The 26,676-nt window shown below is 42.1% G+C and overlaps 1 protein-coding gene across 4 annotated transcripts in view; it reads left to right on the top strand.

The window, feature by feature from the left end:
• LOC143370431 (tRNA dimethylallyltransferase) overlaps positions 1 to 26,676 on the top strand; it is a 116,731-nt gene that overhangs the window by 15,690 nt on the left and 74,365 nt on the right. For 2 of the 4 annotated variants that reach the window (XM_076815553.1, XM_076815549.1), the window contains exons 2-3: positions 15,759 to 15,899; positions 16,396 to 16,727. In XM_076815553.1, the coding sequence (XP_076671668.1) occupies positions 15,759 to 15,899; positions 16,396 to 16,727 (473 nt within the window). Of the gene's footprint in view, positions 1 to 4,679; positions 4,895 to 15,758; positions 15,900 to 16,395; positions 16,728 to 26,676 lie in introns of those variants that run through there. The other 2 variants (XM_076815552.1, XM_076815551.1) reach the window with 2 other exon arrangements.

Raw genomic sequence — 26,676 nt, 5'->3', positions numbered from 1 at the left:
ACTTCATGTTTATTCAGCTCGTAATTCCTGGTGAATCATAAATTCCTCAAACTACATCTCCCACTTTACATACTTATTGTTAGAGTTGCGTCTAAATTAGACTGAAAGCGCGATAGAGAGGACTACATATTACAACGGGAAGTCCAGCCTTATCCAATTAACCACTTATACAAACTTACATTGCAACATTGTTTTAACGGTACTATCTTATCTGTAACAGCCGCTGATAGAACAGTAGAGCCCAGAACTAGCAGCCTCGCAACTAGATTAGAAACGTTTTAATCGAATCGATTGTCGGTGATTCTAAAAAATGTAGGACCCAATGAGCGGCTTCGCCGAGCTCCCCTTCTTTCTCCTTAACGGACATCGATACCCGCCTAGATTCACCCTCCCCGTATCGATCAGTCGCGAGAGACGGTAACGTTTTATTGCTCCGTGGCCAGTGAGGCCACTTGGATCTGATTATTGAATTTTTCTACGGTAAATTGCGAGATGTAGTGGGTCCGATAAGGTCGACTATTGCGGTAGATTGCGTTATCTTCGGGCTCTGGCCGCGCGTAGCCTTATAGAGACGCCCAGGTGGAGTGGCACTCGTGAACCTTGGATTTAAAGGGCGCGTTATCGTTAATTGGAGATTTTCCTTGGCCGACAAAAAATCGTCTCGCTAGCGGCCTCGTGCGCGGATAAGCACGGAGGCCCGCGTAGATCGAAGTTGCAATGGGATATCGGTACGAGGGGCGATAATGCCCCGGCCGCTTAATTAAGCACGGTGACCAGGTGCTAAACCAGAAACCAGATCCCCTGGTGACCATCAAGGTAGGCCGGATCGTTGCCGCGTGGATTCCACGCTCGCGATGAAATCTATCGCCGCCGCGCCGCTTACCGTCGATCTCGCGCGTGAATGGGATTTAGAATGCCCCCCGTGATCGACGATCGTACGTAGCCGATGACCTCTTCGGGGATTCATTGCGCAATTGGTACATCAAGGTCGTGCTTCCAGTCCCCCAAGGTTGCAACGAAGAACCTTTCGAATCACTTGATGGTATTCGACTCGATCGCGTTGAGTTCTCCGGCGACCTTCGTGTGCCCCTAGCGATATGTGGGTTACTTTGAGCCTCGGTCCTTAGAGGGATAGGAGAAGTGAATGGAGGTAGCACGGAGTGGGAGGTGTGAAATGGAGGGATTCTAGTTTCTTTACATGCGATTCTTGAATTACTGTGTCTATTTGGACGAATTTGAGTAATTTAGTGCTGAAGGTAAAAATCAGTTGCTTCTTTCTAAATGCATCGTAAATGAGAGAAAAATTCTTAAAACGTAGATGACCCTAGTTTAAGATCCACGTCGCTGATTTCTGAGTAGTTTGGTGTAGCATTTATTTTCATATTGATGGATGCATTATCCGTCAAGAAATACTTAACCAGTGTTTTACTCTTCTCGCGAAGATGCACGAATTGCACAGGAAAGTAGCGAGAAAATAGCTTCTCACGTGAAAAACGCACGGCGATGATTAATATTACAGCACGTTCCACGGAAATTACAGTACTCGCATAGTATCTTGTGCAGTGAGTCAATGGGTCAATTACTGTAAAACACTGCGATCCGTGCAGGCTAATATTACAAGAGGTCATTAGCGTTCTGAATTCTTTCGCACCGTCGACACGCCACGATCTCTCAATCCGTCCTTGCGTATTATTTTCAGGCGGAACTTCGATTTCCGACAAAGAACTTAAACTTGGCGAAGGTATCATTAAAAAGCGCCAAGGCTTTGGAAAAATTGGAATTTTATTTGTAGTAATGCATATAATTAAAAATTGAATTTAACATACAGTTGTCATTTTTTTAATGGATCTGTGCAACTATAAACTTTTGCAAATTCTTTAATCCAAAGGGAACATTGCAGGCGTCTATGATTTAGACTAATCTTGAGGTACACTAATATATTAGAGAAATTAATTCTTTTTCCCAGTTAGGATCGTTCTATTTCGTTTACCAAACTCTATAATATTTATGTCTACGATGGCACACGGGATCATTCACAACCGGGAAATTCTGTTTATAATGAAACTACGTGTGAATGTAGAGCATATTGAAATATGCACAGAGCAATTTTTATTTGTGGAGATTCACTCGAAATGTTTCGTTTTTAAATAAAACTTTATTTTTCTTTGGGCTAGTGTGATAGAGTATAAAACAATTTTAAGTTAAATATCAAGAATACACTAAAAGATAAAAAATAATTATTTGCTTGTACTACAATTACGATGGTAATATGTCACTTTGATAAAATCGTGGGGCAGGATCCTTCATAACAGGATATGAATCAATTTGATACAGAATCACCCGTTGAAATGAGCGGGAAAAAGCGATAAAATATCCTGTCCTTATAATTATTTTTTAGTTTTTAATGCATTTTTTAAAAAGTTAAATAAAATCTGAAAAATTAACTTAAATTTCGTTATAAAAAGACGGATCACTTCTGGATAAATTATGTATTTACGGAAATTGCGGTGCTACTAGGCAACGCACCGACTTCTTGTCGTTTTCGAGATGAACGCGAGAGGCTGATTTCAAGTCGATTGAATTTGTGGAAGTGGATTAAAATTAAGTTACAAGATGTGAACCAAACAAACAAACGGACAGAGGAGTGAAGCTAAATAAAATCGTTTAAAAACTGTAACAATTCATATATTCGAAGTTTTATTCTATCTCGCACCGTTACAAATTTACCTATGTTAAAAAAACGAAAGAACATGATAACTTAAGGGCTCGTTTCACCCCTTCAAATTGATTTTCCACAGAAAACAAAATTGCTCCTTGCATACTCCAATATACTCTGCATTTACATTCCCACGGAGTTTCATTAAACCCAGAATTTTCGGGTTAGGAATGTTTCCTTGTCGACTGTTTATCAGATGCCACGTTGCATGAAATCTAAATTAAAAAGCTTCCTAATTGTTGTACGTTTCCTCGGTGGTCCAGATCAAAATACGGAGACCGGTTTAATTAATCGGGGACGTAATTATACTTCTTTGCGTCTGGCATCGTGGGTGTTGAGACATCTTCGTTCCTGAAGCTCAGACGGTTTTCTCTGGATTTAATCCCAGTAGCTTCCTCTATTCCCTTTTCCATGAATTTATTACCCGGAAACAGGGTCGTTTGAAGAAACCATTTATTTCACACGCAGTACGAACAAATCACTATAGCGATTATTACATTAATTCTTCCCGTTCTAATTCATTATAATCACGCTTTAATACTTCCAACAATTAAAAGAACTAAGTCCTTGGTCGCAAAACCGCTTCACTCTTCTTCGCCACACTTCCCAACACTCTCACTTTCTCGGTCTTCACTTGTCCAAACGCTTATCATAACTCTAATTAAATACACACACCGAGAACACAGCGTTTGCAAAAACGTTCAACCAAAAGCGTCGTAAGAATGAATAATAAGAACGATCCAAGATCTCCTGTTAAGGGTCCCAGCCCCATAGGACTAGCAAGTCCCCAAATTGTATCCATGCTTCTACCCGACGCGAAATTTCACGGGGACAGTGTTAATCACAGCAGAATTACGAGATGAGCGAACGTTCCCGCGAGACGGCGTCATATCGCGAAAGAAATCGCGGAACTGGTCCCATTAAAGTTTTCAATGTGTACCGTAGATCCCGCTTGAACGGGCTCCCCTGTACCAACGTCTAAGATCCACTTAACATTTACGATAATTAGTAGGAATCCACGATGCTAATGGCCGTCGTTGCATTCGCGGCCTGCGCAAGTAGAAGAACGTGCACTGACGTTTACGTTGTACCTCTTTCATTTTACCTTGTGTTCACACTGCGCTCCCTCCTCTTGTACTCTACTGGCAACGATGATCTTCATCTTCATGCCTGATGGCGTACTAACGGTGAGATTTCGTTTTTCCTGGCCCGTGCGAACGAGATTGTTAATTGACTTCTTCTTCAGCAACCATTTTCGATGGTGACTTAAACGCTGATGGACGTGGAGGCTGTGATAATTGGGAGCTTTAGATGTGGCAATTCTGCGTTTCTTGTACTGGAGGCTGCAGTCGAGCTTTCTTTGCGGAGCATTTCTTGGGGCAAGTGGCTATTTCAGACGTTGGTTGAAAGTAACTGGAGGATTAGATGTTTGAATAGTTTTATGGCTTACAATTAGGAGGTGTTCAGCCCTAGGATGACCATGGAAGTCCATGAAAGTCCTAGGACGTCCATGAAAATCCCAGACAGGGTCGGCGGAACGCTTTTGTTGCAATAAATCTAGGACGACATATAAATGTTTGCATTAGGGTGTCAAGCACCCTAGCAACCCATGTTTAATTTTGTAATTATTATTGTACTTCTTCGTGATCCCGGGAAGGAGTCGCGGAGGATGCTTGATGAGGAATAATATAATAATATATGTCATTATTAAAGGTGGTATTTCTCAGTGGCTGTAGAAATACAGAAGCATAGAGATGTTGGGTCTTGCAATGGTTCTAGCTCTGACTCTAATTTTTATAAAAACAGAAACACGAAGGGTTTTTGAACTGGCACGATACACGTTCCATGAGCTGCTGTTATCAAAATTTTTGTGGAATCCCCCTCCTCCCTCTCTATTTTGAATTTATGCGCAGGTATACGTCTTTAACCTTTGTAAATTCAGTAGCCTTCGTTTAGTCGTCTGTTGACATCGGATCACTTAATACCATTAACTGCGTTCTTCCGTCTCTTCGTACTTGTTCAGGCGTCATGCTCGATTTTCCGACTTTTTCGTATCGTTGTCGCGAGTTTTCTGTTTTGTGGGTTCGTTGCATCGAGCCCTGTGTCTTCTTCTGTGGATACCTAGTCGGCGGAATTCATAGTGCTTGAAGATGGTGAGCTGCACAGCAGTTTTCGAAGGTAAATCTGTATTACGTTCATCGTTGCTATTTCCGATTTGAATATTATTTATCATTATCATTGGGCAATGCTTTTGTGGAAGGATTGTTATTACCTTGAGTAATTATAATTTAATATTACAAAGCAATTGTATACGTAATAAACGCCAGAAATAAGCACTTTATTATTAATAGAGGTAGATATTAAGAGGTAAGTTGTTTAACAACCAATTTTTAATTATAAATTATACCTACTCGAATATTCACGAGAATTGAGTGCTTCAAGGTGAAGACTCTTTTCAGAAATAGGTAACAGAGATTTAGCCAGGCATTAAAATTCAAATCATCTTCGCCGTTATCCTTTTCGTTCTCCGGTTACTCTTTCCACTCGAGTTAGGTTTCTATCGTGGAATCCCAAGTAGTCGCTAAAAAATGATCGACAAACGGAATAAATTTAGCGGAGCCAAATCCAGCCGCGAGATAATGGAATATTAGCAAACCTTAATTAACTGATATTACGTGTTATATAAAGCTTCGGTTAAGACACGATTCAGCAGCAGATGGTTATATCTAGACGTCACCGTGTCATTAGCTTTTCACGTAAGTTAAAATTGGGAAACAAACTTCGCGTGTGGTCTTCGTCATGCTTAAGTTTCTTATCTTTTGGAAAGCGTGAGATCTAAGTAACGAGGGGTTGTTGCCTGCTCCGTATAATGGAGGATCGTAAGATACGAGTTTAAGGGAACCACAGACTTAGGAAACTTGGAAGCTTTGACACTTCGAGACTCCAATAATTTAGGGCCTTGAAACTTCGTTGTCTTAGAATCTCTGGGCTTTGACGCCTTTAGAACTTTGAACAGCTCTCAGATTCGACCACCCTCCACCCCGATGCCATTATATATTATTATCTTCATGGTGTACAAAATTCCTTTTCTTCATAGTAACACACATCTGCCATAAAGAAATTAGTGTTGCAGTATTGAAGTAACGAAGCTCATATTATGAGTGTTATTCTACTTTATATTATACTAGCTTAAAGTACCCGGCGTTGCCCGGGTAAAACTTCGATTATCAGGGAGTGTCAAGAGGGTGAAATAATGGGGGAGGGCTGAGCCAGATTTCACGGTAGTCTATATTTTCCGCAGGGTTCTAGAGAGTAATTATGCAAAATTTGGTCCAGGTCGGTTAAAAAAATCGGGATAAAAAGTATCCTATATGCTATTCCTGGTTCTAGACTACGTATATACAAAATTTCAGAATGATCCGTTGCGTAGTTGCGACGTGATTGAGTCACAAACATCCAAACACACTTTCGCATTTATTATATTAGTAGGATGAAACAATTAATATGGAAATGTTGCTTGTCGACCAAACAAGCGAAACATTACATCATTTCAATACTGTAACAGTAGTTACTTTATGGTAAATATGATCCAAACGTAATATTCGGAAAACAACCCTCGCAGGATTAATTCATTAAGGAAATGGTCCTGTAATGAATGTCACAGCAGCATTTTATTCAGGATATTATTTACTCGCGAATGGTGCCCAAAGCAATGGTCGTGCGCGAAAGTGCAAATAATCATGTACGATCACGATTCGTCAACGTCCGATTGTTGGACATAAAGTTGGCATCAAGAAGTCGGTGTACTATTAGCGTTGACAACTTGTTCTCAAATATTTATGGCTTGTAGGTACTCGGCGTTAAGCGAAGGCTCGCCTCTGCCGCTGTAACATTCTAAGTATTATCTGGAATTTAAGTATCGAAACGAAGCAAACAGACGCTTCTCTCTCTCTTTCTCTCGGGGGGGGGGGGGGGGAAGAACTATATAACAGGTTCTATAGAAGCGTTCGAAGGCTGCAAGGGTCTAACAGTTTGTCTGCCCACATCTAAGATCCACTTAACATTTACGATGATTAGCAGGAATCTGCGATGCTAATGGCTAGCCGGGCATGTACGTGCCTCTTGCAAGTGCACAAAATCAAGCACAGTACCTTGCAGGCTCCCCTGTTACCCGATGATTAAGTGGCTATTAAGAATCGCGCATGATCCTACTTATCTTCATGATCCTCTGGCTGCTCTTTCGAGCCTCGTGATTTTTGGAATAGCGTTCCGTCACGGTGTTCTTTGTTTCGTTTGCAATCGAAACACCACGAGATATTCGTCCTCGCAAATGAGGCCCCTAAGTATCTCGGAATGCGATGTTTGAACTGGCGTTAGAATTGACATTTTCGTTAATTAGTTAACTGTAATTCCTTGCGCGGTTAATAGGGGTCATTAACATCTACCGACACTCGTTATTTAGCAGATGCACTTCTGCAACATTTATTAACATCAATCCAGTCGAATAGTTTTACTTTGGCAAGAAGAAAGTTACGTAGCTCATATACCACGTCGATATCTTCCGTAAAGTCGACTTGAAGAGACATTTCCCATAAGCTTAGGCCCATTGAAAGTGTTGAAGCTCTTCTTAACGCGACGATTCATCGCGATCTTCTTGCACAAACCTCTGATCGTTCTCCCGTTGCCCCCAATTAATCAGCACTCGCGATGGGCCGAGGGCAGAGCGAAACGTCGAAAAGCGGAGTGCTCGCCGGGACCTATGCGCGTTCCGAGACGCGCACGGATGATTCGCGAGCGGTACGAAGGATAGGGAGGACCGGTTTTTTCATACTTGATAAGAGGATGACGTGAGAAACTCTAATGCCCGATACGTGGGCACGCGGTTCCGTTGGAGCGGGCGAAGGGAGGACAGGTGATCGGTGAAAGGAAGAGGGAGGATAATGGCGGGCCAGAGATCGGAGGAAGAGAGGAAGGCGATTGTACGGGACCGCCTCGAGGAGAGAGTGGAGACGAGATCGTTTGTATGCGCCATCCCTCCTCCCTGGACCAGTTTTCGTGGCAGGTACCCTAAAGCTATACGACCCTGGCGGGATACTTCAAGGGTCTCGATCTGCTTCCTACAAGATCGGGACTTGTTCTTCGTTGTCATACCGTAGATTAATCAGGCCCGCGTTGCTCTTACCTCTCGCGATAGGCACTCGAACGAGAGCTGTTGCTACGGCCTGAACGTGGGCCGTGCCGATGAAACGCGCTACGGACTCGTGGCGTATAAACAGTTCTGTAACAATTCCACGGAATAATTAATTCATTCGCGGGGGATCGCGGGAATGCCGAGGCGTAGGAGGTGAATCAGCGTCACAGACTTCGCAGTTGGGTGGGCGGCAAAGAGCGCTGGCTCGCCGAGCGCCTCCAGATTAGTCGCAGAGGGGTGGTTGATCCCCTTCGTGCTACCTACTAAGCTCTTTTCTCACGTGCTTCTGTGCATAGCGTGTAAACGAAGTGGAGGAAGCATTCGATCTGTGGAGAAAAGCTCGATGTACATTGGCTAGAGAGTAGAGCGAATGGAGAATGATAGGCCTGGTAAAACTCATCGCGAATCTGTGAATTAATTCGGTAGCGATACCAAGAAATACTTTATTGTCTCACTTTGCGCCCGTCTATCTGGCGAACGACTTCGCGTAGAAATCAGTTTGTTGGCAGCAACTGCTTGAAAAAAAACTGAGCCGACAAAGAGAAACCGCACCCTCCAAAGTTTTTACGACACTTTGGAGGCATTTGGACTGCCCCCTTAAGAGCACTTGGGTTGTTTCACCGCTCTGAACGACGCTGAAAACTTTCTGTGTGCAATGCACCGCGGTTGTCTTCGGTTCCATGCAAAATCTACGTAATAGGTTTTGTAGCTGTCGTTTGAGGCTCCCTAAGAAATACAAGGAACTCACACGTCAGCGTCAAGTACATATTCATTTACTACAGTCAGATTTATTTTGCATCCAGGTCAGGCGAATTTTTTAAGACTGTCACCTGTTCACAGTACAATATACAACGAGGTGTTCTAGATCTAGTTATAGAGGACAAAGTGGCTAACCCAGAAGTGGCTGAACTTCAGGAAAAGAATTTGGTTTTACACGAAATATGTCTGACCTCGTGGACCACTTTATTCATTCCACATTTCGCCTACTTTCGGGTTGCAACAAGTATTGTCAGGTGCAATGGCCTTCTGCGCGTAGCAACAAAGATAGAATCCTTGGAGAACGAGGGAACGATATAAGGAAAGGTATCAGGCAAACCTGTTTAAACATTTAGTAGGTATATTCGCTGTGATTCTCGTCGCCCAAAGGAAGATCGACCCGTAAGGCAATCTGTGACGGGTAACAGGCAAGGGGGCCTAATAAAAATTCCTCCCAATTGGAAACGAACTGTCGGAATTCGTTAGTGATGCCTAGAAAGGGTATCTAAGCTATCGGTACTCTTCTTTGAAGTCCGGCGGTTGTGTTCGATGAATATTAAAATTTCACGGAGGTAACGGTGTCGCGTTTGACCCAGTCCTTCTAGGAAGTCGCGAATGTTATCGCAACGTCCTACAAGCGAGCACATCCCTCGGATGTCCTGAATAATTCGTGAGCCACATGATCAAACGACCATGATCCCCCGACGCGACTAAATAATTCTAATGCCCCCACCGCAATTGATATCTCGGGACGTGCCGCCGCGTGGTCTTGTGCGTTTTCTACTGATTAAGTATTCTGCGTGGCGGACCCTTTCCTTTCCTGATTTATTGACCCTTCACGATCGAATTTCGGCAAGTGGCACGCAACCCTTATAAAGGATTCCTGTTTCCTTTGTAACAATCTGACCCGGGCTTATTTTCATTCATTACCGTACCTCGGTGCTCGAATGGACATTGTAGAAATGCTTCGGTAGATATTTTTATTATAAATGGCGAAATAAAGACGTTTTATTATTATCATTATTTTTGGGACGAGATTGTATTGGATATCAGTGCTGAGCCATTACTGATTAGGTGTTGGGTGTTTTGTGTTATAGTTGCATTCTAAGTTGTTTAAAATCCGTAGACTTTATTTTGTAATTATTGATCACATGGATAGAAATAGATTCGAGAGTTCTGCTGTTGCTACAATCGAAGTATTAGAATGTTGATTTGATTTCTGGAAAATTTGTGGTCATAGACGAGTCTTCGCATATATTCCTTTCAGTTTGCCGACCACTGATCTGATTAATATATTTGAATAACTGGTTCTGGAAAAATATTGGCGTTAGATTTGAAGTGTCAGTGATCATAGATCACGTTAGAATGGAAATGAGTAATTATCACACTTGAAACTTAGAATTTAATATCAAATGAAATTAATTTCTTACAAAACATACAAAACTTTCCATAAAAGAGTGAAAATCGGCCGTTTGAAAAAATGGGTCCTAATATGGAACACCTAGGAAATTTGTAAAGAAAACTGAAAAATCTATACTTTTTTTTTTACTAAAAATGAAGATTTATTAAGTAGAAGATTTAATTCTGCTTAGTGCTTTCTACGTCTCCTACAAATTGGGCACGTGAATAATACGTCGGAAGCCCCACATTCCTTGTGTGCCCACTGAAAGCAACGAATACATTGGGTCTACTTTTCATTGTCATTATTTTTATAATTACCATCGCAAAATAAGCATTCCGCATCATCGTCGTCATCGTCATTATCAACTTCATCTATCAAGAAATTAAGAATTATACTAAGAAGAAAGTAACTTTATTAGTAAATTGTTGTTGAATAATCAAGAACACACATATTTAATGATAAATTATGTCAAGATAATACTTTGTAACATACCTTCACTACAATATTTAACTGTTTGATGCACTTTTCAGAAACTTTTACACCCTACGAAAAATATAAACGTTTCTCTTTCAATGATGGATGCCCAATTCATGCTCAATTGTCAGTATCATCGTCTATCGTGTCTAGGGATCTAGTATACACGATTGCCTAAAGAGTTCGTTATTTCTTTATCGAAATTTTACGAAGTTCCATATTACCTGCCTTTACCCTAATATCCATGTTGGAATCGGCGATTTCCATTCAATGGTTTCATTGACGCGCGTGTCTTCGAAAGATAATGCAAATTAGTGAATACAATGTCCACGATCCGGATGTGATCGTGCTGATGAATAATAATCCATCCCGTATTACGGACTTTGGGGATCGTGTATTTCATTTGTTTCTATGAACGAAAATGCAACAGCTGCGCACATGTCACATGTATGTTCGTTACTAATCAGTCGACCTTTCCTTCCCTTTTTTTTATATATATGCATAAAAAGCAGTTTTATTCCGGTACGTTTCTTCTGTCGTCCGTTCTTACTTACCACACAGGCTAATTAAATTTAATCGGGTACAACGGTGAATAAAACTAGAGGTGGCAGAGATTAAACCCGTGTTATCGTTAACCTTCAACTGATGTCATGGGAGCTCGTGACTACTATAGTGTTGGGTCCAGTGCTTTCATTAAAACACTATTTCATTTGAATTTTAACGCCACTTACTTCTTCTGCCTCTGCTGTAGACGGTATTCAAGTCAAGGTCTGTCATCAGCCAGTCATTAGAAGCGTCTTTTAATTACATTTCAGCATTTTTACATCAGTCCAAGGTTTCCCGCTACATACAATTCGAATCTACGTACGTATTCCAATTGCATTTTTCTCTGCAACAGGAATAGCAGACCTTTAAAAGGCACCTCAGAATTCTATATGATACTTTTACGTGTCGTCAAAAGAAGCGAAGATTTTTTTAGGATTAGGTATCGCTGGGTTTCAAACATTCACATTCCAACTACTTGTCAATCGCAGGTGAAACTTGGTAAACGAAACGTCACGGCTCCCAATTTCGTTGGCAATTCTATAAATCCCTGTTAATTCCGTCCGAATGATTAGGCAGCCGCTGGTTTCCCGCGACACCCACCGATCAACCGAGTACACGCGATAAAATATCAATCGACGCGTACTTCGTCATTGCCTCGCGATTCGTAACTCCGATAAAATTGCTGCCCGCGACGGTGGGAGGTCTTCGTCGCAATACCTCTTAAGCGATATCGATAAATCATGACACGGGATGCTCTTACACGCGAGCTTTTATGAACCGTGTAAGCTGCGTTATAGCACAGCAAATTCCTCTACATTCAGTTTTCCCTGTCGCTTGATCAGTCATTTCCATGCTCCGTCCATATTCGTTTTGTGCTGCTAGTGGAGCAGGTATAACGAACATATAAGAGAAGCAGTCGTAGATTTCGCAATATTCTTTAAATTACAGGAACTTAAAGCTGTTGTAGGCCACTCAAAGCAATCAATGCACATATTTCGTCATATCTCTATTCCCAAAGTACTAATATCCAAAAAGTAAACCAAACACGTCCCTGAGCTCTCGATTTATCTGTAAGATACTTAAGGGCGCTACCAATTTCATCCCTCTTGCTTTCACATCAAGATCAAGGGCTGTGGTAGATCTACAAGGCCCCAGTGTTAGTGGTGAAAAGCACTTTTATCCTCAAGTATACCTACTTTTTTTTTAAAAATTATAAGGAGACTTCTGCTTATGTCCCCTTCAGTTTCACTCGTGAGAACTATAGTTCAGGGTGCCTCGAGCTATTCGTTATATCTGTTCTGCCAACCGACTATTCCCTTCCTCTGCGGTAGCCTCGCGACCTTGTGTCTAGGAAGCGATCAGACCAGTCGTTCTTCGCTCTCTGCCCCAGAGTCTATTTACGGCCTCTCGAATTGGGTCTGTCTGGAGTGGAGATGTACCACGGATTCTTCACGGAGCCCCCGCGGAATCTCTCCGCTGACGAATTGCCCATTGAATGATGAATGAGTGAACGATGAATGACGTCTCGGTGGCCTGGTCCCCGGGCGAGACGTGGATTTCGACACTAGCCCGTCGTTATGGCGTTAATTAATCACGCACCATCGCCGTTCTTTCCTCCTCGCGTTATATAATGACCACCGCCGGTGATCGCCGAATTTCTCGGCCTCCCGAAGATGGAGAGATGCGTAGTCCAGCCGATGTATCGTCGGGCTTCTTTCTATCTCTCCTTTTTGCATTTCAAGAGTGCATACCAGCCGCTTTTATTCGTGCTTATGGCATGGCGAAAAATGTCTAAGGTGGTTTTTATTTCGTATTTAGAAGCCCCCTTTAGAAGTCACAGTAATTATTATGAATGATAAAGGATTTCTGTGTTTCCCGAGTTATTTCTTTTGCGAGCAACGTTTGCAAATAGGCAAATGTTTGTGAATGGAGGCAAATGGTGTGTAAATTAGATGAATTGTTTTATGAATGTGGTATAGTGATGAAAATGATCAGCTGACGATGATAACTGCCTTCTGGAGTTACCATGGCATTGGGAAGCTTTTTGAAGTTACCTAGTAACAGTGAACTAGCAAATGAAGGACAGAGAGTGTACAATTATCCGTTAGTCCCTGAAAACATTTTCCACTGCGGGAGAAACCTAAATTAGTCATTACCTTAACGATTTCAAGAAGGGGGTGGGTGTATTGCAGAGTTTTAGAATCGAATACACCGAATTAGGCGAGTGGAATTTGATTTTCTCCTGTTTGGAAATGATTTGTTTGAAATATTTTCCATTTGAAAAGGCATAGATAGGTATCTACGTATCTCCTAATTTTCACGTTCACTTCCATATCCAAGCATAAAAGTCTCAATACTCACGCTTGTTACAAGAACGATACTTATATTTCATCGCAATCACTCCTCAACGTTTCGAAAATTTTTGAAGCGATAATGGGCGCCACCAGAGAGCGTCGTGTGCATTTTATTAATCTAATTAAGTGATTAACACGTCTCGCGTAAACAGGTTAAAAAACCGTCGAGCGTGTTGCGACATAGTAATATCGATTCGTACGAGCTAGCTACTAATTTCGATAATGAAAGATACTAGCGGTCGTTGCTCGATTTCTCTCCTTGAACTTTGTTGATACTTCGTCCACGTGTTAGTCGGCGGCCTCCTCTACTTTCTTTTCCCCGTCTGCTTTATCATTACGTTTTCGGGCGCACGAGCATCGAAGTGTTATAAACAAACCTCCGGCAGGAACATTTATCCGTTCCCTCGTCAGCCAGATCTTTATTCAAATACAAAAATCCTTAGAATACTGCTAAGCATTTTGAAAGACACGCACAGCTGCTAACATTCAAATCAAAATTAAGCGTCTCCGCGTTGCACGATTTCCTTTTTCATTTCTTAAATTTGTTAATTGCGCAGGTTGATACATCTTCTTGCATTTCATCTGTGTCAGCTCGCGAATTTACAGAAATTCAGCCCATCTCGTTTCATTGGAATTTTCCGTTTTTCTGTTCGTTTCCCGAATCTCTTTGTCGATGGCGCGCGATCCTCGCGATGGAACTTCCGCTCGTGTTCCCGCTTCGCGAGAATCTCCGAAGCGACTCGCCCAATAAGACGCTGATAAAAAAGGTTAATGAAGGTTGAAGACGTGGTCATTCAAGTTACCCAGGCGCAAACCGTAACGTCGGAAACCTGTTCGCTCGGTCCAGTGATAGTGTAACTTAACGGAACATCGGGAGCATAAAGTATACAATTTTTGCAATGCAAGAATATCGAGACCATCCATTAAGGAGCGTTCTCTGCGATGAGCTGTTGCAAAGATATTTCAGCTGTTCGTCCCGACAGCCGCGTCTCCATCCAAAATTATGTTCCCTTTCCTAATCAGCGAGCGTCTAATTACAAGAATTTCCGGGCTCCTATTAGTGCATCGATTCAATTATTTTAAATGTGCAAAGAAACATTCGACGTCTTTACAGGAAAGATGTGCAATGCTTCCAGTAGTTTTCCTGTCGGGTGATTACAGAAATCAGCATGCTTGAACTGTTTCACGTGATTTTCTTCTCTTTTAGCTGATCAGCTAGCATAGACACTTATCGAAATGAAATATCATCGAGCTGGTGCTTTGAACGATTTAATCCTCAACGTTGGTTACTCTTTTTCAAGTGACTTAATACCACATAGCTGTACGAATTGATACTGTAGAGATTAGAGTACTAGAGAAAGCAAATTTTGTATCTTTTTTTCTGTCAGTTAAGCACGATTCCTTTCTTCCTGTAAATAATATCGAAGTAGTGATGCCCATCTCCATAGTCTGTGTTCTGTGTATTATCAAATAAGGTTATAATTGAGCTGGTCACCACTGCAATTTGCCAAGACGCAGTTTTCCTCGTTGTGACAAAAATCTTCCTGAACCCACTTCGTGACAACATTGATAACTGGCTCGACACAGGGTTTGACGTTTCCTGTTTCAGCTCTCCAGGTTCCACTTATCTTTAACTTCAGCCTGTAGTGAAGGAAACTGAGCACAGATATGGTCAAGGGTTCCGACGACATTCCGAAATGAAACGCTTAATTTGCTTCTATTTGTGAACCATGCAGGAACTGGGTTTCAAGAAAACAGATAGCTCCTAGTTTCACATTGCTCGTTATCAAGCTGCACTTTGTTCGCCTCGTTGATTGTACGTTTAAACTCACCGTCAGTTGGATGTAATAAAAAATTAAAAATACATGGCTTTTCTGAGAAAGTAACAACAAAGTGATATAACAATATTTGCTAAATAATTTCGTAAATAATATGCAGCCAATATTATACATCATTTAGATTGTGACAATCCATACACTTCTCAAGGTGCTCGCGATAATGTGAGAAAAAGAAGTTATAAATAGAACTTTACCTGCTTTAAACGACCAATAAATTCGTATCGCCAGTATGCAATTAAAATTCGAGCAACGATCAGTATTCATTGAAACCTTGAATCGCGTTACATTGTTCAGATTCTTACGATGTACATCCTGTATTTTGCACTTCAAACCAAGCGCTTCTTTTTCAACAGTCTTACAGGGACTACCTAGCAATTTCAGAGTAAACACTCCACTTATAAAGATGAACGATTTTATAAATGAAACTCGCGCCAGCGTGTTTGTCACCTGATTAACAATTCTCCTTTCCGTAAATTTACAGGTGTACAATGGCCTGGATATCGTCACCGCGAAAGTGACGAACGAAGAGAGAGCAATGGCGGCGCATCACATGTTGGATGTCGTAGACCCTCTGATCCTTGATTTCACCGTGACGCAGTTCAGGGACATGACCCTACCCATTGTAATTTCTCCTCTTTTATCCGTCTGCATATACGTTTGATTTTTACCAAGTAGCACGTACAGATCGTCTTTAACAACTCCTAACTAATAAACCAAGCCCTATCGATTCACGTATATCGCTTGGACTCGTTGCATCGCCGATTGCAAAGTCGCAAGTGCAATGTTACTCGTTCACTAACACAATGATCTCCCAGTCACGTAACAATTAACAACCTGCAAGCTCACATTCGTCGGGGGTTCGTTTCCGCACGAGCGTGCTGCGTCTGCCACGCTTCTGGTGCGGCGCGATCAGCCCCGATGCTGCGCGGAATCCATTCGCTCCGTGTTCGGAGGGCTTCGTAAAAATTCATTTTCGAACGAAGCTGAACGATTCCGCGCGACACAGAGAAGACCATGAGACTGACAATTAGTCATGGTCTTTAATGCCGATCTTACGACCCTCTGTTCACAACCTTCGCAGTCCTCCTAGAACGCTCCTTTTTCTTTGGCCGCTTTAGATGGACGACCTGCTGGCCAGGGGAAAGCTACCGATCATCGTCGGTGGCACCAATTATTACATTGAATCCCTCCTGTGGCAAATTCTGCTACCCAACCCGGAAAACAGCGCCGCACGGCCCAACGATTCCAGCAGGGCCACGACCGATGGAAGTAACAAAAGGTCGGACAGAAACATCGAGGAGCAGGAGGATGTGTTGTCGACGAAGAAGATGAAGATCGAGCTGGATCGATCGACCAACGAGAGCAGCGAGGAGCTTCTTAAGAAATTGGCCAAAATCGACCCGGAAATGGCGAAGAGACTTCATCCCAATAACAAGAGGAAGATCATTCGGTGAGTCTCGATATTGTTTCGTGATGTTTGAAGATATCTTTTTTAGCAAAGGGATGGAATTTAGGGAGTTTGAAGCGGCATGTGGCTCTAGATTTTGATGCTGGTTTGTTAAGGGTACCCTCCTATCAAATCACTTCAAAATAGGTCAGTTTTAGGATTTTATTTGAAAAAAAGTAAACTTCATAGTGTTAAAAAACTTTTTAGGCTGTATTTGTACATTGTTGAAGATAATAAAAAAAAATTGTTTTGCATATTTTATGTAATACTGCTGTCTGTTGGTGGGAGTGACTGTGCTGGTGATACAAAAAATATTCCGCGTCTGTGGAATTTAAAACGCCTTGTAGAATTGTCTGAAATCAACAAACCAAGCAAATTCTTGAACTTTATTAGATTGTTCACGGAATCATCTACGATTATAACTTTTCGACCTGTCTCCTTCTTTTTATAAACATTTTCGTGCGTAAAATTACCTGTTCCTTCGATGTTTGTAGTTCAAACGTCTGTTGAAACAAGAGATTACAATATCTTGCTTTGGCCATAAATGATTCCATGAACAATCTTATAAACATTAAGAATTTTCTTGGTTTGTTGATTTCAGATAATCCTACAAGGCGTTATAAAGTTGCGGAACTTTTTTTGTGTCACCAGGGCAGTCACTCCCACCAACAGACAGCAGTATTACATAAAATATGCAAAACAAATTTTTTATTATCTTCAATGATGTACAAATACAGTCTAAAATGTTTTTTAACACTATGACGTTTACTCTTTTTAAATAAAATCTTAAAAATTATCTATTTTTGGAGTGATTTGATGGAAGGGTACCCTTAAGTACCATAAAAGTTTTTAAGTCTTTGTGTTCGAAAATATTAAAAGCACCGGCGGTTTTCAGGCTAAAATCGTAAACTCCGTTACCTAAAGACGCGTTCCCACGAGCGTAACGCGTTCTTTAGACTAAAACGGGTCTAAAAGAAAATGACTTTCTTAAAAATAATTTTTTTATCTTGCAAAGACGTCAGGAATGGAATGATAGGTATTTACAAATTACGTGGATTTAAATCGGAATCATTCCGTCGCTATAATTTGTAGAACAGAATTTTCATTGTAGCGAATGATCGAGTTCTTTTTCACATCTGATGAGACTGGTTTTTCGATTAATGTTAATTATCTTCGTTTCGCCACTCTTCTGAAAACTGTAAAAAAGACACCTGTTTAGCCTCTCGAGACGGTTGGACCTTGCGAAATTTATCCTTGTTTTTCTAGTCCGCTATCGCTACAGTATTACTTTTTTATCTGCTCTGCGTGTAATAGCCTTTCTTCATATTGATTGAGCAGCAAGTACAAGTCTATTGTGATAGACACTTGACGTTCGTGGTGAAAATTGTGGCACTTAATCAGTCAATCATCAGTAATCAGTCATATCATTAGAAATCGATAAATAACAAACTATTTTGGATAGCTTCGTAGAACTTGATATATGCACATATCGCTAATCAATATCAAATAACCATCCATGGAATTCCCAATTTGGGGTTCGAACTAAATCAGTTTCGATCGAGTAAATTGTTTGAATTTAATTTGCATTAATTTCATCAACTGAAACTTATATGTAAATTTTGCAATATTCGTATATAGAAACACTACGGTACAAACATCCCTTATTCCTGTTCCATCTGCCGTACATTATTAACCCCATTTTCGGTCTACGATTCTAGTTTATTATAAATCTGAATTTTTTCATATCAAAATTTTTCTGAAATCGATACATTTTATTTTCTACTTAGTAAGGAATTTTTCCTTACTCAAAATTCTTTATTTCACGAACACCCGAACGAAATATCTTGAGAGAAATGACAGCCAACCAGTGCCACTGTCAGATAACTTGGCCGCACGGTAGAACAAGCACGATAAGCTATCACAGATTGTCTTGAGACAGTGATTTAATCACTTGGCAGTAGATTCAGCAACTTGTCCACGTGTAGAATCCCGATGATCGATCGATAAACGGATATTTCTGGAAACGTTGAACCGAGAATAAAAAATCACCCGATCTCCGCGCGACTCTTGCAGTTTGATCAAGATCCGCAGCGTGCGATAACGATCGAAACTGCAGGGGGTCCCCCCCTTGAGTATAAATCAGAGAATTCGCGGGAAAGTACGAGTTTTCAGTCGCACAGGCGGCTTTGGCTTTTCCTCTTCGTTTCCAACCGATGCCATATTTCATTCGCCAGTCTGAACGCACACTCTGTTGCAAATCTTTTGATATACGACGGTAATTATGTTTTCTTAGTCTTGAGGAGATGCAAATTGCCCTCGCGACTTACGCCACGTTGGGTAATTACGCGAAACTTTTAGCCGCGAATTGCCTCTCAAGGCCCCGCATTTCAAGTGTCTCCATTGAAAAACGACAATTTGCATTGTTTTTTTTAACACCTGTCTTGTTTACTTTGAACGAAGCGTATTTCAGTGCCGACAAATTACGACGTGCAAAAAGGATGATCGTAGGCGAGGCATTGAACAAACCTATCAGATCGTACGTTTAATTACTGTGTACATTCGTTTGTCGAAATCTCTTCGTCCATGACACTAATCTCCGTGAGTGTTACGAATGTTGTGTCACGCGATTTTCTCCAAGGAATGCAACAACTTTGAGATGTCGTTCATTCGCGGCGTTTGCGATCGTACGCAGCTTGCAATGTTTAAGCATATTATTTACGACAGTGACAAGTTAATCACAAAGAAGCCTAATATCCAGGATTCAGTTCCAAATCAGAAATTTCGGGAATCCTCGGTTGGAGAAACAAAATACAAATCAATTCGCATTACGTGATCTTTGTAGCACTTGCATACTAAATCACTCTTGCAAAAAAAGTCGCGTCGTAAATTATTACTGCCCTTGGGTGGCTGTACGATATCCCAATGTAAACGTTTCCCATCTTCACGCTCAAATTCTCCAGCGCATCCTTCACTGCATTTGCATTCCCACCAAAATTGCCAGTTAATAGTTTGATAGCTCCTCAACGTCCAATGAAAAATGTCCCACCAACATATTAGCCCCAAGCAAACACTCTGCCAGACTTAGGTACTTCATGCCCAGAAAATTTGCCCTCGATAACAAAAGGATACACTTTTCCTATCCATTCTATACCTTTATCTCCATCAGCGTTATTAATCGACCGTTCTCCCCATACACGCGTCCCATCGCGATTCACCCCCAACGCGCCGGAGCCTCCGTTGGAAATCGCGCGATTAATTATGGTGATTGCATTTCCTTCGCCCTTGGATCCGTGGACATAGGTTGCACGATGGGACAGTTTACTCCGTCGATGGTATCTCGCAAACGAGCCACGACTGGACGTTGAATTTGCAATAATTCCTCAAATATTATCATTCCCTGGTCGTTTTAATTAGCCGTCCGCGTCAGCAAGCCTCTTCGCTACCGACGAATTCTCCCCGGACTGGTTCCCATGGCATTATGCAGAGCCCGTCCCCTGGCGAACTTGGCTTTCGAATTTGACCGTGCTCGTGTTGCGGCTTTTGATACCGTTCGCACATAAAATAACAATCGCAAGCGCGCTAGGGCGTTAGAGGGGCCCGACGTGTCCAAGATGCCCAACGCATGTAACTCCACCTGCTATCTTCCCGTGATATTACTAGCGAGCAGTAGCGCAGTGACAGTCGCTAGCTGTCAGTTATGATAATTCCTTCTTCCCGAGTTATAAATTGTGGACGTGCCGCGGGTCGATCGCCACCTGAAATACCCCACGTTCTCGCGTGCCCGAAAGCCGGCATGGCTAATTGATTGAACTGTCCAATTTCACGGCGGTTAGGAAGACCGTCCCGGCCGTCGACTTTATTAAAGAGATGACCTACATAGACGGGCTACGACTAATTAAATAACAGTTAATTAGTAGCGTCGCATATGAAATGCTTGCACGTATGTCGGCTGCCGCGCGATGCCTGCCAGCGTGTAATAATTCCCGCGCGTAACCCGCTTCGTTTCCCGGTGGGTATTAATGATCGCCTGGTCTCCGAGGAGCCGGCGAATTCTGTCGCAGGTGTAAAGGTACGAGCTGCTGGTAATTCTTATCCGTGGCTCCCCTCTCGACGCGGATATACGCGCCCGGGGATGCCGGTGTTTCTCGTAATCGATGTTTTATACGGTGGAGATAACCTCGATGGATCATCTAGACGGATGAAGATGGCGGGCTCTTAGCGCAATCAGTCAATGGACGTTGTCGATTTTTATCGCCAGCGCACCTCGGGAGCACGGGGTAATCGACAGTGGCCAATTAGGGCAGGCCAGGTATACGCGCTTTTGGACAACTGCTACGCTTTCACAACATGGCCACCGGCTGCAGCTGGCGGTGCTAAACCTTTTCTGTGGCGAGGTCCTCGGCAAATGTTTCGCTTCACTCGGTGAAAAGACGCGGATCTCTATAGAGCATCCGGATCAGGTTGAGTTAGGTCAAGCGAGGGCCAGGTGTTGAACTTTCCTTTCTTACGCCAAAGATTTCCATTCGACCGAGAGATGTATTGCGCTCTCGTAGATCTCCTCAAGGCCGAGCACTGCTCGTTTAATTGTTCCTTTGGAAAATTCTCGGTGAATGCAGATTTCGCGCTGCACGAGGGGCATGGAAGTTGGAGTGTACAGGGCACGGAGAATGTGCCTGCGCAAACCTATAGAAGTCTATAGGCCTTGGTACAGGAAGCAGCAGAAGCTTAATAAACTTGGCTGGAAAATGTAAGGAGGAGCGAAGAATTTAATTTTCTTAAGGGAAGGTAGAGGAAGAAATTAAATTTTTGTTAAGGGAAGTTGGGCGAAGATCATTAGGAGAGAATTAAAAAATAAATAGGAAGGTGAAAGGGGACCGTTTTATGAAAGTAGTGCAGACAGCTTCCTTTGCATAGCAGTGTAATATCAAAAAGATCTCAGTTGTGAATACCAAACAGTTCCAATGTTAATGTATTCTTCTCGCGGCAAGAAAATTTACATTTCTTTTCGAGAAATTTGGATATAAACGCTAACGTATTACTGCCTTCCTGCGGATACTATTCGTCGGGCAAATCCTTCGTTGGCTGAGGTTTTTACAGGGGTACTTTGGGTTTATCGCACCAGATTAGTGTTATTATTACACGGAACAGTATATCTTTTCATATCTTTCTTCCGCGGCCAGTCATTACCCTGTTGCAAATGTTCGGGTAGGTTATACGCGACTTACGTCGTTAACTTCTTGTCTAATCATATGCATCTTTCGACACATTACTTTTTACAAACTGGTGGGTGTAATAAATGTAGCGTAAAATCTTCCATTTCTTTTGGTGAAATACGATACGTTTTTGAATGAGAATGGTAGAAATTGGTCAATTCTCCTTACTACTGAGATTGCAAAACTATTCTGCATACTTTTCAACTGGAACTTTGAAAAATAGGTAGCTACTCTTTTAAACAGTAGTCGCCGTACAATTTCTTTATCAGGGAGTAAGATAAAGTCTTATTACTGGACGTGGTGGGCTACAATTATTCAAGTAAATTATGCTTCATGAACGCGTAAACGAAATTGTCGCGAAGCTTGGATTTTGGGGACATTGGTATTTTCAGCTTGAAATTAAATTGAGTTTTTGCGGTAAAATTATATCGAAATTTGTACGAAATTGCTCGTCTCCTTTATCGACCAACTTGTGTTTATTACCAATTATCTTGAGCCCTCATTAATTAATTTCTGAAATGTATTTGCTCTGTTAATCGTAATAAGTTATTTTGTAGCCTGATAAACTCCTGATAATAAATGTAACCATTTGAGTAACATATATTCATCCCACTGTCGATCAATTTCAGTACTTTGAATTCAAGTGTACGACAGCATTGTTTGGTTTCTTTTGATGAAATGTCGCATATGTGGTTCATAGTTGTGATAGATAATAGATTCTTTACTTCAATACTTAGCGTTTCATTTCATGTATACATTCGTTCATTCGTTAACATTAGTGGAAGAATAAGACAGATGGTCGATAGAGGGAACGTGATCGTAGATAGGAGCATTTATCCCAGGTGATCTTCAAATAGCTCGCGATATTATCAAATACTGTAATTGTCCAGCAATTGTTTCCCCTACGAATTTGATTTTTCAATCAAGCGTTAAGACTTCCTGGAACCTTCCGATATAACAAAATCACAGTCACGTTTCTGCAACTAGAAATTAAGACCTTGAAACGTTACAATCAAAACATCCATCATACTTTTATACCCTAACTAAGACACTCATTTCGATCATCGATCGCTTCCCAAAATTACCCAACTTTTTCATTCGAACTCGTGCAACCCTAAATCACACATTAGGTACATGTACCATCCAAAAATTTCATTCCTTAAAGTTTCTTCTGTATTCTCACATTACCCTTACCTTTGCATCCATTTTTCACAGTGAACTTCACGATAAACTTGAGACCGACTCAAGGTGCATCACGAATGTCAAACTTCTGGTTTTCTTACGTTTACATTTTACGAAGTAATCATTGTGACTTCACCTGATGAGTTACTGCGCGCCGATTAGACGGTATCTCGACGCCGGGCGTTAGAAAAACCGGTAAGTCGATTGTTGAAAAATGAATTCCATGCAACTGTTGCGTTGTTGAGACGCGAGTACACGTGTATGGATATCCGTACGTGAGCACGTGGAGCGGCAGGGCCGTGTCACGACTTCCTGGCGCCTGGCTGGCTGCGTTCTTCCGGAAGCACGAGGCGGTTTCATCAATTTCACGCGGGACAGGCGCGTCTACTCCGCTAGCATGGGGGCATGGTAGCAGGAGTTGTTCAACGTTGATTGTTGTCCTTCGCAGACCTCGTTTTGCCCGTTTGTCAGCCTTTATTCCTCACTACTCACGCGATCAGCCGCTTATTTGTTCGAAGTCGCTGTGCTGTTTTACGACGACCCGAGGCTGATTATTTGAAACTGACACTGAATTTACGAGAAGGCCGCTGGGCACTGTACGCGAAAAAGAGTCGCGAGTGTTCCTCGTTTTGCAGTTTTTAGGCTCCGCGTTTTTACGCTCACTAAAGGGATCATTTGTGTACCTTAAATGGATCCTGTTGTTATTGTAATCTGTTATTTAGTAATCAAATTTAGGAAATTGTATTTTTGAAGAGACGTGGATTGCAAAGCGCACGAATTATTATTAATATCATAAATGAGAGGAGGGTGAAAAGGGGGTTTGAATTTCAAGTATCCGCAGCAATCATTTAGCCAAAGTGTTCCTTTCTTTGATTAATCAAAGGGTACGCAGCATTTGCCCCTGACTGCCTTGCCTCCGTTCCCCCTGAAATACGAGCAATTATTAAGATTTGTTCCGCGACAGTCTCGTGGTCCGTTAGAAGCGTTTCGTTGTTTTCGCACAGCCGCTTCCGAATCCTTCCGTTCGATCTTGTTTTCCCCGTCAGCTACATAGGAAAGAGTTTCTTCGGTCGAAGTAGTTTACGGCCACGCAGCGCTCAAAGGACCGGCTGATAGGGGGCAGAGTGAATTTCCACGAAGGAAAGGCTGTAAATCAGACTTTCATTAGCAGGTGGTCCTTACGGTTCTGTGCCGGCGGTGCCTTCGAAATGGGCCACAGGATTTCTGTAATATTCGGTGACACAGCACACGATTCTTGTATAAAGGGCCAATTATCACGGTGTCCCATTCAATACCGTTTCGAAAGACCCATGGAAGAGGCGATCCTGAGATATCGATCTGGGAAAAAGGTCCATCCATTAATACATGCCATGGGAGAAGGATTTGCCGCATTTTAACAGTTTTATTTCCTTTCTGAGTTTGCTTTGGGATGCACGCTTTGTTGTTTAAGAGACATTACAGGGAGGCCCGGTAAGGCTTAATCGATCGCTTACAAAAGTCCAGATTCGGTGAACACCTCTGGAACGTTGACCTGCTTCAGACACGGGCAATGAGAATCTACGAGCAACCGCGGCCGAGTAACACTAATTTCACTGGATCAGCACTCGAGATAAGCTGCGAGCTTGTGTAATGATTTATAGCCGCTCCTAAACAAATTATGTAGATCGTGCTATTTGATTAGCGCCGAGCAGATAGCACGGTCCAACTGGTGCACGAATCGTGGGACCTGTGCAGTTGTATCCAGCGTACGTTGATAAAGTCGCGTTTCCGCCTCGTAACACCTCTAAATTCGTTGGGGCTTGATTTTCTCCTCGCTTGGCTCCAATTTCATGCTCCTCTCGATCGTTTCTCCCGTGTCTCCGGTGGTTGGTCGTCGCTCTCTCGCCTCGTTATCGTGAATTATACGAGCGAACGCGGGGGCAAACTTGCAGCCCGAAATGAGATTCTGGAGGCAGCCACTTCCAAATGCTTTGCTGGCCAGTTATATTTGCAAAATTGCTGCGATATTGAAGAACGAAGTGTGACGACGCGCGACGTTTCTAAGGAAAATAAAGAAGAAGGTAAATAAACCTGCAGTGCGATCTAGACATACCTGTATAATAATGTAGATATGGGAACTTTTTCGTAAATATTCCATTTATATCAGATGTGCCGTGGCAACGAAACTGCAACGATCGCTCTACATAAGTGATATCTTACGATTTTTCCGTGTCCTTCGTTAACGATTATTGTACGGTTGTGATAGTGACGGTGATACTTTACACATATTTCCTGATTGCTCAAGAAGCTGTGTAGGTTGCAAGTAGGCTTGCCAACCGTACTATAATATATAGTAGGTATTGTGCTATATTTTTGTCTAGTGTACTATATAGCTACTGTTAGAAAAGTATATAGTAGTACATCAAAAAACTAAATTCTGCAATTTTACTTATTTTTCTATTATGGCTGCATCAAAACTTTAATTTGCGAATTTAAACTTTAACGGAGAGGATTCTTTTTCTATAATGAAAATGAAGTGGCGGGAAGAGAGAAACAGAGCCAGTCTGTATCTCATAAAAAATGGGCTCCTTATATATGTTAATTTGGACTTTCAGTGCAATCAAACCTTAGACATATTTATTACAGACGATTATTATGAGTTTATTAGTTTATTAAGAATGGAAAATGCACAAAAAATAAGATGTGGTTTTAGTGTAATTTAATTTTGTAGCTCTTTCCTTTGAAAAGTACAATATTTTTTCCCAATGTATGGCCGTGAAGTACTATATTTTCTCGAAAAAAAGTTGGCAACCCTAGAGATACTGGAGTTTTAAATTTCCCCCATTGGGGAGAAGTACAATATTTTCGTGTTGATTATAACAGTTTTGACTGCCCCGTCTTACGCCCTCGACGTATGCCCGCAAGTCGCTTCATTCCGCGAAGCTTGATAGTTATCGATTTTCAGGCGAGCATCCACCGAAACCTTTGCCTGAACGTCCAGGCCTGCGTGTTGCACCAGGTTGTCTCAGCTCGATCGTTGACGCCGCGCTAATTCGGGGAATTGAATTAAGTAAGGAACGGTGCATCGGAGAAATGTCACGGGCCAGCGCGTGAAAGTTTCGTTTCGCGCGATACGGCCTTAAGCCCGAGTAGTAAAGGGAACGGTCTGCCTTTATCGTAGCTGGTGTTCTACCATTCACCCCGCCGGCTTAATAAAGCAGCGGGTTTTCGATTCGATCTGTGTGGACACGCCCAGTGATCCTTTCACGCTTCTTTCCCAGCTTACCCAGTCTTCTCTTTCTCTTTTCCGCTTTTTCTATACCTAACTCTCCCTCTCTCTCCGTCATTGCTTTTCAACCTGATCGTATATTCGATGGGCCCCGGTGAAATAAATTTCGAGCGCGTTTTGGACAGTTCCAAAAAGAATCCGGTCGATTCTCGCGTAACACTTCCTTGGCTTCGACCGATATTCACAATGATTCTATCAAGAAGATGCCTTAAGGCCTTTTCGCACGTGGCACTTGTGCGACTCGCGATCACAGTTGCGACCTTATCAGCATATAAAGCCCGGAGTGTCA

Source organism: Andrena cerasifolii, chromosome 6 (genome assembly GCF_050908995.1).
Source record: "Andrena cerasifolii isolate SP2316 chromosome 6, iyAndCera1_principal, whole genome shotgun sequence".
Taxonomy (NCBI): domain Eukaryota; kingdom Metazoa; phylum Arthropoda; class Insecta; order Hymenoptera; family Andrenidae; genus Andrena; species Andrena cerasifolii.
This window is presented reverse-complemented; position numbering and strand designations above follow the sequence as displayed.